At 36.9% G+C, this 12,896-nt stretch overlaps 1 protein-coding gene across 19 annotated transcripts in view; it reads right to left on the bottom strand.

The window, feature by feature from the left end:
• Nucleotides 1-12,896, bottom strand: part of KDM6A (lysine demethylase 6A) — a 175,760-nt gene that overhangs the window by 54,111 nt on the left and 108,753 nt on the right. For 9 of the 19 annotated variants that reach the window (XR_013925809.1, XR_013925810.1, XM_080374269.1 and 6 more), the window contains 8 exons: nucleotides 10,809-10,935; nucleotides 8,013-8,111; nucleotides 7,432-7,651; nucleotides 6,735-6,869; nucleotides 6,137-6,292; nucleotides 5,408-5,503; nucleotides 2,571-2,675; nucleotides 1,574-1,969 (listed from right to left, as the gene is read on the bottom strand). Coding sequence is in view for 17 of the 19 variants with exons in the window: in XM_080374269.1 (XP_080230395.1) it covers nucleotides 1,574-1,969; nucleotides 2,571-2,675; nucleotides 5,408-5,503; nucleotides 6,137-6,292; nucleotides 6,735-6,869; nucleotides 7,432-7,651; nucleotides 8,013-8,111; nucleotides 10,809-10,935 (1,334 nt within the window). In the remaining 2 variants the exon portion in view is untranslated. The remainder of the gene's footprint in view (nucleotides 1-1,573; nucleotides 1,970-2,570; nucleotides 2,676-5,407; nucleotides 5,504-6,136; nucleotides 6,293-6,734; nucleotides 6,870-7,431; nucleotides 7,652-8,012; nucleotides 8,112-10,808; nucleotides 10,936-12,896) is intronic. The other 10 variants (XM_080374263.1, XM_080374259.1, XM_080374264.1 and 7 more) reach the window with 3 other exon arrangements.

A 12,896-nucleotide genomic window follows, 5' to 3' on the forward strand; every position in this document is an offset into this window, starting at 1 on the left:
TCCACTTTTATATCTCCTTGTAACTGAGGTTTTATTTTGGAAAGGGCAACATTCCCACTTTGGAGGCTCCCAACTGTGACGGAAGCTTCCTCCTAGCCTGGTTTTCACTTGTCTTTTAGAAATGTTACAACACATATTGTTAATTACAAACTGCATTATGCATGTCACACCTGTATATGTAATTTCTTAATTCCTCTATGTAGCTTAATTACTGATAAATACTTTTCTAAATCAAGAGTTCATTTGGTACCTGTGGAGAATGTTACAGACTCAGAAACTCTGCGGAGACCATGTTCTCTGAATACACTTCACAGAACAGAGATGCAATGGATACAGGAAACGACAAGCTTTCCTTGAACAGTTACCCAGACTTTCCAAAAACATCATCTCTAAGGAAAGCGGTCAACTCCTCTCCTGTTACAATTTATTACTCGCCTATTGGATGCTAGCACCAGACATCTAATATGAAGTAAGATACCTCTCGCAAATGCAGAGCTTCTTTTATACAATGCAGAAAAAATAGAAAAGTGAATTTTAATTCAAGCAAGAGGTAGTGATGCTAACAGGCTCCACCCATCCCCCCTGCCATCCTTATAAACCACATAAACAGTACTACTGATAGACAGGAAACTTTTAAAAAATCATGTTATAACACATTGGTTTTGAATAACCGTGTTTTACACAAGATGTTCTAATACCATCTCAGCCTTTTTCACCGTGTATGTGCAGTTAAGCATGTATGTGCAGTTAAGCATCTGTCTGTATCACTGCCCACTCCCAATTCTTCAGCACTAAAGTAACATGTAATATTAATTAAACAAGAAATTTATGCAGTTTTGAGAAGAAAACAGTATTGTATCAAGCTGTATAACCCATCTGGTAAAACTGAATTGAATCGTTACGGTATCTTCCTACAGAACACCTCGTTACATCTACCAAGGTATGTCTTGGAAGAAAGGCATTTAAGCTCAAATGAAAAAAAACCACCAAAATCTCCAACTTCAAGTTAACACTCTCATATGCAAAACACCCTTACTTAGACACTTTAATCCCTATGGATTTTTACTGTCATCATTCTTTGCAAACAACTGTGGGACTGATTGCTAGATACTGATTTTGAAATATCATATGGAAACAAAATACGGGGAATGATTATATGATGACAACCACGTAATGTCAAAAATAACTACAACATTCAGCTTCCATGAAATATGCACGTTGCTCCTACACGAAAAACAAAGTCACATAATTTCAAATTAAAGTAGTAACAAAAAGGTGTACAAGTATTCCTTTTTAAAGAAACTCTTCTGCAAAGGTAGGCAGCTGGGTGGTACGTAACTGCCTTTTTTGTTAATGATCATTTTCTTTATCCTGAAAGTAGTTAATTTAATAAATAGATTTTTAACAATAAAAAGTAATAGGCAAAATAGCATTTAACCTAATGTATGTTTTATTTGCATCTAGGTCATCAACTTCAGGGAACAGAAAAAGTGTGTTTACAAATAAGACTTCAAACAGTGACTTGCTTATCAAGCCTCCTTAGCACACCCATAAGTAAGCTGAAATTGTGTACCTGAGTGGAGTTAGATAGTTGGTTTTTCCACGGCTCCTCTGCGCTGCTGGTCAGGTTTGTGCGGTTATGAGGTAGAGAGAGTGCGTTTCGCTGCAGGTAAGGCACGTTTCCATTACTTCCACTTTCTGTTATGTGATTATTGCCTATCAAAATAGTGTCTGTACTACCCAGCGTTCTTGCTGTGCTGCAGGGAATGGGGCCTGCTGGAAAGGGTCCATTAGCCATAGGCTGCCCAGGGCAGGCGGGACGGATTCCACGCTGAGCGACATTAGGCACTCTGGTTAGAGCAACCTGTGGCTGCTGACCAGAGACAGAGTTTGTAGGCAGTGATGAATCAGCTGTTGGCCCGTTAGGAATTCCAGTAGATCGTACCTGTGCAACTCCTGTTTGTCTCATCTAATGGAAGATGAACAAAGCACAAGAACATCAGCTGCAGAATTTAAAAAGTAAAGATCGCACAAGTTTGTTTACTTCATTGCAATGGTCAATTCCAATTTTATACTGATTTTCAGATCTTCACAGTTGCTTTTGAGAAATAAGGTGACTCATGCTCACAAATGCACTGAGTGGATTTTAAGGTAAAACTATTAGCACACTTTTCTTCTAGGCCTTTATTTTGAGCGTTCACATTTTACTGCTGAGGTTGGACACTAAGAGAGAGACAAGTGAACAATGAGAAGATGTGAGATCTGATGTAATATGGCTTACTACACCTAAGTATTTTTCAAGTAAGATTCCTTTTACATTTCCACTCACTTTAGTTTGAAAGTGTGGCTTGAAAATTTTTACATTTTCTGGTAGTCCTATAATAAAACACAGCTAAACCTATTATGTTTCAACCAGTAAACCACCACTACACTTAATACAAAAAAAGATAACCTTTTTTGGTGTAGTAAAGGCCCTCTGTACAACAGAAATTCTCCAGAATTCAAGAAACACAACAGACACCATTACTGAAAAAAAAGTTTTGCAGAAAAGAAAATATTTTTGTTCTCACCTGCTGGTGTTGCTGCATTAAGACAAACTGACTCTCCAGCTGTTCCAGCATAAGTTTCTGTGCTGGATTTAGATTATTCCGGTTTGCACGCAGCTGTTCCAAGTGCTGAAAAAACAGCAGTACAGTTCAGAATCATTAAATTGCATGTACTTTTTAGTAACTTCCTTGCATACAATACTAAAAATTATCCATGAAGACAAGACCTGTGAAGCTGAAAAAAATGATTGAGATTTCTGTTGCAGACCAAAATATCTTTCCATACACTGTTCTGTAACCAACTAGTTCCTAAAACTAAAGGGATTTTCTAAATTATTTGAGTGTTTAAATATTACCACCACACTACAATTAAGTGTACTGGTACTATAAAAGAAAACTAGATTCAAGTATGATCATACAGAATTCTTATCATCATTAGGTATGTTTTAACACTTTTTCTGTACTGTGCTACTCTTTTATTAATACTGTTCAACATGGAAGTAAATTCAACCTGTAGTCACACATGAAAACTCCAGAAAATAGGAGAAAACAAACCCAGAAAACTATAGAACTAACTTACAGAAAGATCCTAAGTTACGATACTGAACTCATTTCCAACTAATAAATTTGAGTATCTATTATTACCAGAAATCTGATCTTTGTATTCATTTTAAAGTACTCAGTACACCATCATTCTACCAGCAAGTCTGCTGCTATGAAGTGGCATGACATAAATGTTGATATTGTGGAACACAAAAGCACCATCTCAGAAGGAAAGAGGGGTCTGCGGAGAAGAGTACAAAAGTTCTGCTAAGCAAAAGGTGACATACAGACATTTTTCTTGATTGTTCTGCAATACTAAGTTTCTTCACATCACTGTAAATCCTTAAAGAAAAAAACACCACCAAAAAAATCCAAACAACAACCCCACACACCCCAAACCCCAGACAAAAACCCACAAACAAACCAGATCAAAGTTCACCAAAATCAAACATAAATCAGGTTTCCTTTAGTTCCTTCTCAGGTCTGCCTGTATTATTTTTTTACATCCTTCTCATCTCCTTTGCTTTGACTATGCTGTATTAGTAATACCTAAATGGAACTGACCTGTGAGTATGAAATAAAGTGTAGTTCATTCTGCTTTGAACAACTGTATTTGCAACGCTATCAACTAAAAAAGAATAAAATCTAACATTTTCTGAAAAAGTAGTTAAAGATTGTTCAAACTCCCTGGATTAACAGTAGCTTCCATTCTGAAGTCCCCCTGTAGTGAACTGCAATGAGTAGAACCAATCTATTTATCTATATGTGATTGTGAGATAGAAACAGTCTGCATGGGAGTGCATGCACCAGGTACACAGAAGCACAAACCAGGGCTCTTCGGTTGTTAATTTGCTTTAAAAAAAAGAAGAAAAAAGTCTACACAGGGTAACATGAACCAGGACTGACCTAGCACACAGGTCAGCAGAGGCAAGTCTGCGCTTCTCTCCAGTGCTATGGGCGCAGAGGCTTGGCGGGCAGCTCTCTTCCTGCTGCCCACCAATTCAGTGAAACCAACACCCATCCCTCCTCCACCAGCAAGCTGCAGGCCCAGTGGCTAATGTGTGGCCACAGCCCTCTCTACCCTTCTCCCTTTTTTAAACACACATCAAATGGCTCAGCTATGTGCCATATCCATCCAGCCTCTGAGCTGCCACTTTTAAAAGGATGACGTACAAAATGGGATGGCTTTATTCACTTTCATCTTGCAGAATATCTTTTTAGCCTTCCTATTCATATACACTGGAACCCTGTCAAGCTGTTGCCAGCAAATCCAGTACACCATACTTAAAGAAGCCTACTTGGATACTGCTTGGAGGAGGAAGCTGGATCTACATAAAGGTGAAACTAAAAAGGGGAAATAGTAGCAGGATATAAAATAAGCAGAGAGCATTATTTAATGAGAATGCATGAAGAAAGCAAGAATCAGAGTGATTAGGGAGGACTACAGGGGTGGAGGTGGGGGAAGAGGGAGGGAAGGGAGGAAAAAATTACGCAGCATAATAAAGCCAATATTGTTCAGACAGAGAAACAGCTGAAGAATGCTATCAGAGTTGAGGGAACACTGCTCAGTCAGAAAGCCTTCTGTCTCTGCACTGTGCCTCCCTTCTACTTTTCCTTGCATCCAAAGCAGTATCTGTGATAACATGGGTAAGAGTTTCCAGCTAGGCCTGATTTTCAAAACAAGGAATTCCTGCTGAAGCTCACTGCAAGCCCTAATGAACTGAAGAGACAACAAAACATCGTAACAAAAATGGCCTGAAAGAAGACTTGCAACAAAATTTCAAAAATAAAATCTAGCATTTCATATAAATGTATTAGATAACACAAAATACAGAAGAGCAGTACCAGATTTCATTTGAGTAACTGCATTTTGTAGAATTTATGTGTTTGTTTACGCAACTTGATACAAGAAGCTACCTCAGAGGAAAGCAAGTATTACAGTACTTCAGTATCTCCCACATTAGAGCAAATAGCAAAACTCACTTGGCACAAAAGTCTGGCAATTTGCATATGTATCTTTAGAGCACCACAAGAAAAAAGAATTATGGTATGTTCTTACTTTATAAATCACAGAATTCATACAATGTAAGTGTTCAGTTTCTGCTAGAGATCATTAATTTTACTACAGAACTAATCTCACATAGAGTAGCCACAAATATTAGCACAACTTCAATTACAACTGTGGGAATTGTTTGGAAAGAACTTCATACTGAATTTCAGAAATGTGAAACCGAAAAATGTTCCAGATTAATTTACTTAACAGGAAGAAAGAAACAAAAAAATACATCAAAGCTTCTGAAGATCTTCAACATACATACCTGTAATTTCTGTGGTGTCAAGCACCAAGAATGAATTTGTTGCTGTAAAGGAGGATGTGACACTGTATGGCCACTGCTCCAAACATCTGAAGTATTCTGAGAGAAAACATGACATTAAAATGGTCATCAAAGGGTCAACATAATTTTTTTTACTATCTAGATTTTATCTTGCTTATGAAAGAACTAGTCATTGTTTCAAGAATAACATAATCAAGGAACATACTAAACCATGCCAAGTCTCATTCTATCATTCCCATACAGTATCAGAGTAGTCAGACTAAAACATTAAGTATCTAGTATCATAAAGAGAAACAATCAAGTAAAATTACGCAATTAAATGTACACTACTTTTAAAGCTGAATACTTTATCTACTGTAAAACTATTACATGATGATGAAACACTTGAACTCTAAATATAAGCAAAGGCAATAGACAGGATGACATGATCGTCTCCCTCTCTGTCAGACTATGACCGTACTTTTTCACTTACACAACTATGACTGTAGTATAGTGCCACCAATACGCACTGCCCTTACGCACTCCCTGTCTGAACTGCAACCTGATTAAACAAATCCCTGAAAAATGTTTTTTCAAATTCCTAAAAACATTCCCCACCTTGATGCCAAAGGATTAAAATTTACAGCACAAATTCTGTGCATGCTGCATTGTTTTAATGCATATTTCCATATAATTTTGGTAGGGGGCTCTTTAGTTCATCAGAATATATACCTTTGTTGGACTAGATGTTCTTTTCCTCTTGGCAGGACTGGTCAGGTCATCTACTTGGCTAGAAGGAATCATGTGTAGTGGCAAGGATTGCTGTGAAATTGGTGTTTGAGTGAGGCCTAGTACAGGTTCAGTATTTGGATGATGAGGTTTACAAGCCTAAGAATCACAGAAGGAAGACAAAAATATGGTTCTATATATTCTTAATTCTTTCTTTTAAATTATAATATTTTAACAGCCCATATATATTAAAAGGGCCGAGTAGATATTCTGAAGCTGATCTCAATAACTGAAAAATCAGTTTCCATATGGTCATCAATGGAGGAATGTGTACCTTTCATGGGATTATTAAACCACTGCAGCATTTCTATTTAAGATGAAATCTTTTAAAATCATGAAAAGCCACAAAGGTTCTAAATTGGTACCCCCATATTTCTCCCATATTATAGGGAGCTTCTTGATCTAATATCCCTTTGCAAACAAATCAAAGGCTTTTTATTAATAAAAGCCAGTCCTGTGCTCAATAAAATAAGCTTGACCACTACCGATTGTAAAGAACCCTTAAAGCTGGGCACCTGCAGAACATAACCCAACTTCTCACCTGCTGTGCTGTGTTCATGGCACCCTGCCTGGAGGTAAGCTCTGCGGGGATTGGTAGGCTCCATGCCTCCTCAATACTAGGAAGTAATTTAGTTTTATTCTGTAGACTACCTTGTGGAAGGTTACACAACTGAGCCTAGGAAAAATTATGTAAAAAGCAAATTTAACACAAGCCTACTTTAGTAAGAGCAAGTCCATGAAATCTTCCTAAATGCTGTAGCTAATTATATCTTAAAGAGAGGATAGATTTAAAATTTCGGGTTTTAGAAAGGTGCTAGGTATAAAGAGGGTAACCAGAATATAAACCTTTGTGAGAATCAGAACAAAGATGAGCTCTGGATTCAGAGGTCTCATAATTCCTTTTTTCTGAAATTGCAAACAAGAGTGAAAGATAGTGTGTGTGTAAATCTCTCTCTATGTTATGAGAACTTAAAAATGCAGACAATACAAAGAAAAAAGCAAAGTGATGTAAAACAGTATGCTTTGATTAAATGTGCAAAATAGTGTTTATAAGGAATTAAGTTCCACTTAAAAATGAAGAAATAAAATATTACAGGCTATGATATGCTTACAATACACATGAAAACAGGTTATACACACCACGAACAACTGCAGGTTAAACTTGTGTGTTACTTCTCCCCTCCCCTCTGCTGTGTATTTGGAAGACTATTTCCCGCTTCTTAAAATGTTAGTTTTACCTGTAAATACTTTATCCGTGCTGCAAGTGCAGAGGTATTACTACAGTTTTTGCTCCTAGTTGCATTTAAGTAGCATTTAATGGCATCCTGAGGCTGGTTGCAGGACTCATAGAGTGTGCCTAGGTCCATCCAGGCTGCAGCATGGCCATGGTCCAATTGTACAGCACAGATATAGGCCTGTAAAGCATCCATAGGCTGATTTTGCTGTTGATACAGCACACTGAATAGAAAGATTAGTGAAGTTGAGAATTAATAACAGAGTCAAAATACAAACAAGTCAAATACACACATCCCCCTCAAAACCCTTAATAAATGTTGCCATTATATAAGCCACAGCAATAAGCATAAACAACACAAAATCCTAACATGCAAAGCTCATATGCATAGCATATTCAGTATTTAAAAAAAAATACAAATGTATTATTTAAACTTCAAATCAGACAAGTCTGGCAACACGAAGGTATAAATAAAAGAGCTTTATAGTCCCCCTTGAGAGCACAAAAGAATTAAAAAGTTGACAGTCTTTATTTATATATATTAGCATTGAATTATATCACTGTATTACCCTGTATCATTCTTACCCTATAGAACACCATGTATCTGCACTTGCTTCTGATTTATCAATAGATTGCCTATAAGATATAAAGGCATCCTGAACTTTCCCAATACTTGAATAGCACCTGGGAGAAGAAAAAAAGAACTTTGGTAATATTTATAGAAGGTAATCATTGAGGATGGCTTACCGAGACAGATCTGATAAATGATGTCATGCAAATACATACTCATCTAGATGAATCCAAAACATTTGCTGTTTCTGAATGCCAGGCATAAGCAGACTCCAACATCTTAATCAACATGTACTATTGATTATTTATTTGAAAAGTACACTAGAACTGCTTAAACGCTAGCCTACTGCATTTGTAAGGAAAAGTCATACCATATTTTAAAGACTTACATTTCTATCATTTGTGATAACTTATCAGTCAATAACAACAGTATTTATCTACAGATAGCATTATAAAGAATTAAGTTACCGATTTAATGAAACAAATGGTTATGAAACTTCATGTTCTACAAGAAGTGTTTCAGAATTATTAAGAGATATTAACCAACTCAATCAGTATGTTTCCTGATTGCCTGGGAAACTTAGGTGCATTTATCCCATCTCAATCAGATTTCAGTAACAAACAACAAACCAGTTAGTTTTACTGCATATACAGAGCATAAAATTCTGTAAAATAATCTTGATGTTCTCGATTTTTTCATAATTTCTTACTTGAATATTTTTCACATACAAAGGCAAAGGTATTCTGGCGTTATAAGCAAAAACATCAGAACTCTACAGAGAACTACAATTATACCACAGAGAGTAATACCTACCTTTTAAAATTAAAAGCTTCAAATAAATACAATATTTATATATATATATATATATACACACACACACACCTAGTTTAATCTACAATAGCTCTGCTTCTTATATTATTTGTAATATATTTCCCTGTTGGAAAAAGAACTGACAACTTTCAAAACACAAATAACAGAAGATTTATTCCAGTAAAAAATAAAACCCAAACAAAACAGTACAGAGATTTGTCAAACATGCTATACTCTTTCATGTATTCTTGAGGCACACTAGGAAAAGACTACAGTAAAATCTAGCAGTACTTTGCCTAAAACCATCCATTAAGACTGAATAAAATATTCCAGAAGATCGTTTTAATCACAATCTAACCCAGGTTCCAAGACATGTTTCATTCTGTCGGCTTATCAGATACATGAAGACTCTGACTAGGATGGCACTAACATAAAGCACCCAACAAAATGTCAAACAGAGTGATGGATTGCTTTTCATTGGGGAAGGTGAGGGATGGTGGCATATTTTTGAAAGGTAGCTTTAAAACAACTTGCTATCCAGTTTGGACAACCAGCAGAGGAAAGAGTAACACAAGATGGAAAAAGAGGAAGAGTGAATGCACAACCACGTAACTCTGTTCTCCTCTTCTGCCAGCATATGGACTGGAGGAATCGGGCACAGAAACGTTTTTGCTCTAGTCCTCCCTGCAGAATAGAAGAGATGCTTCCACTAGATTTCTTCCCCCCATTTCCTGCATTTTACCCCCTTGTTTGTACGGTCCTAAGTTGAACTCCAACCACATGAAAGCAGTGGCACAGCAGGAGTAGAAGCATAGCTGGCAGCGCACACATACTTCATGGAGCCCTGGCTCTGTCCTGCTGCTGTGTAAGAACTCCACTAGCTCAAGGCACGTGGAACAGGACTACTGAAGAAAAAGCAGGATTTCAGCTCAGTGGGTGGTAAGATGAACCAGATGACCCCTGGCTCATTTTCCCTTTTCCCTCCACACCTGCTCTATCTAGCCCTCTGCCCTTAGCACTCAATGCTGCTGGCTCCTCCCTCAGCCTGCAGACAGCTGGTCCAAGAGCTGTATCTTACAAGAACAGCTGAAGGAATATAATGAGGGTAACAAAACCAAAAGTAGGTTCCAGTTGTATGTGACCAGAACCTTCAAGAAAGTCAGCTGGAAGATACTGAAGTTAGCATATTAATTTTATTTCTGCATAATTCCTTTCTAATGTATTTCTCAACAGAATTGACTTGTTCACCTATGGACTTGAATTATCCTCAAAGCTTTCTCCAAAACCTGATTAATTCAAGAGTTACTCCTGGTTTGTGTAAGGTGCTCTGTTTTCTTAAAAAGGAGACCAAGAAAAGTCAAATCGCTCATCTTGGAATGAGGTAATTTTCAAGTAAAAAATACTGTCTGTTTGTACAAAATTAATACAACACTTAAACAGATATTAGAATGGATCAATCTGAGTTATCTTGGCCTAATATTTAGTTGCAATATATGCTGTTTATAAATTGATGTATCCAGGGAAAATACCGGCATTTCAGTGCAAAAGCTAACTAAGATTAGAAGGGAGACTTTGAGAAAATAAAGAGATCAAGAATTGTGACAAAGGTATGAAGAAAAGCAACAACATTTACAGAACATTTACCACAAAAGAGAGAAAATAGAAGATGTGGTAGCAGGAGAACCACAGGTAAAACCATGTAGGGCAGACTCAGATTACTGTAAATGTGTAGCTGGAAAAATAACTATCAAAGAAAAAGCAGGACCACTTGGGTAACAGACTTCATTTCAACTTGTAATCTATATTCATCCCAAATATGTTAGCACCTTGCCTTTTTATACACTTTTCAGAAAACTAGACTTCAGTAGATACATACATCGTTTCCCTTTGTTTTTCCTCTGAAAGTATTAAGAAGAAAACCAACATGAGATATTCACAATAATGGATATCCTCAAAAAACACAGACAGTGTAACTACATTTGTAAAAAGTCATTTCTCACCTTCCAAGGAAATACCAGGATTGACCAGAATTTGGATCTGCCTCTAGAGATTTCTGGAGATACTGTATAGCATAACTTTCCTTGGTTGCCTTGTCTCCAAGCTGATCCACGGTGTGATGCATCCAGCCTACAAAAAGAATCCATGAATGGCAGAAGTGAAATTCCCTAAGACCACTTAACACCACTTTGGCACAGCAACATATTCATAGCATTAGTTCCTCTTTAAAAACAGGTGTATCAAACAATATTATCACTTACACATAACATTATGAATGAAACTTCTAAAACTCTTAAAGTTCTATACTAAAATTACAGGACAAAAGGACTCCAGTCAAAATTACTTTCAGGTACTTTTAAAGCTTTTTTTAGTTTAAACAATTTTCTGTGAGGTTAGAAGCACAATTATGAACTGCTCAATCTTCTACTATAAGAAGTTAATCTGAAAGTGTTAACACTATCCTCCTCTTAACAGATATCTTCCCTGTCACTGTGAAAAATGCCATCACTCACTCTCCCTGTCACACACGTCAATTATCTATATATTATATTCAGTTTACTCCTCTTCTTCTGAATCCTTGTATTTATCCCCTATCTACATTTGGAGAATTCCCCACAAAACACAGGTAAGGTTTTTTGTGTTTCCACTTAAATCTTTCTTACATTGTCATTTCATCTTCATCACAACATCCTTTCCATTCACCTTGACAAATGCAATCACCTCTCATCTACATAACAAATTCTGCTGAAAAGATAATTTTATTTCCTCATCTAACCACACATTATAGTCTTTCAAATGCCTTCTTCCTTTGTTAGACAAGTTATTCATTCCCACTTTAAAGGCCTCCCGCACAAACCATGCTCCCGTATCATCTTCCACATGCTATTACAACACAGCTCCGCTCAAGCACTGATGCAAGGCTTGATTCCATTTCAAATAAAGCACCTTCATCAACTTCTCAAGCTGCTCATGTGGCTCTATGCTTAAGATGGAATTCCTTTAAGCAGCCACAAAATCATCTCACTCCCATCTGTATGAGTACAGGGAAGTCCACTGTAGCAGGCAGCAGGCTTGCTGAAACCACTACATACCACACTGGTCTGCAATGTCTTGCTGTTTGCTTAAGCTCCATTTATTTGTCTTAACAATCCACTGCTTTTCAGCCAACTTGCAAAACGTAAGATGTGACAACAGATTGTCCCTATGCTTTTATAGTGTCCTGCCCACAAATGGTCCTCTGTGGAACATTATGATACCAATTTCATAAAATATCCTAAGTTTGTATAAAGTTTTAGTTACCTACAGACTTGTACACACACCTCTGCTGCATGTTCATTTAAAACCTCCACCAGCGAAACCAGCACTTATCAGTTGTGATACAGTCTAACTACACGAACAGGTAATACCACCCAAAAGATCCAGATCAGTTTCAGATCTCACCTGAAATGCTAGAGAAAGTAGCTTTTATTCCATGGGCTTATACTCTGTTAATAGTCACAGTGGCACTTTTGCAAGTGGAAGGCAAACTTCCATGCTTTAAAACAAGCAATCTAAAAGAAAATCCTATCTATTGAACAACATTTGCCTGAGGTATTTTAAGAAGTATCACTTGTAAACTGTGGTCAGAAGCAGAAGTTTGAGTATTTCATGGACTGCAAGAAACGTCAGGTTAGAAGCCATGTGGTTACAGTGCTAAATACCTAAATAAATAAATAAACAAGTACTACTTTATCTTGTCTGAAGATGGATCAAGCCAAAACTCTACCCATGAGAAAAAAAAGAAAAGGAAAAAAAAAAGGAAAAAAACCCCAGTATTTTTTGCAGACACATACTACGTACACAACTTTATCTCATGGACTTCATAAACAAGCTATGATTTTGATTCATATCCCAAGGTACTGAAGTTCTTAGACATAAGAAAACATTCATGCTTTAAGAAAAAAGGCTTATGTGAGGGTGGGTTGTCTGAATGCACATGCCTAACTGCACGTTAAAGATAAATGTGTCAGGTGCAGTGCCAGGCAAAGGCTGAGATGCTCAGGGATTATAAACAAGGGTGAAAAAAAGGACATTAAACAATTTTCCTGAAT

The sequence above is a fragment of the Falco punctatus genome (genome assembly GCF_963210335.1).
Source record: "Falco punctatus genome assembly, chromosome: 2".
Classification (NCBI taxonomy): domain Eukaryota; kingdom Metazoa; phylum Chordata; class Aves; order Falconiformes; family Falconidae; genus Falco; species Falco punctatus.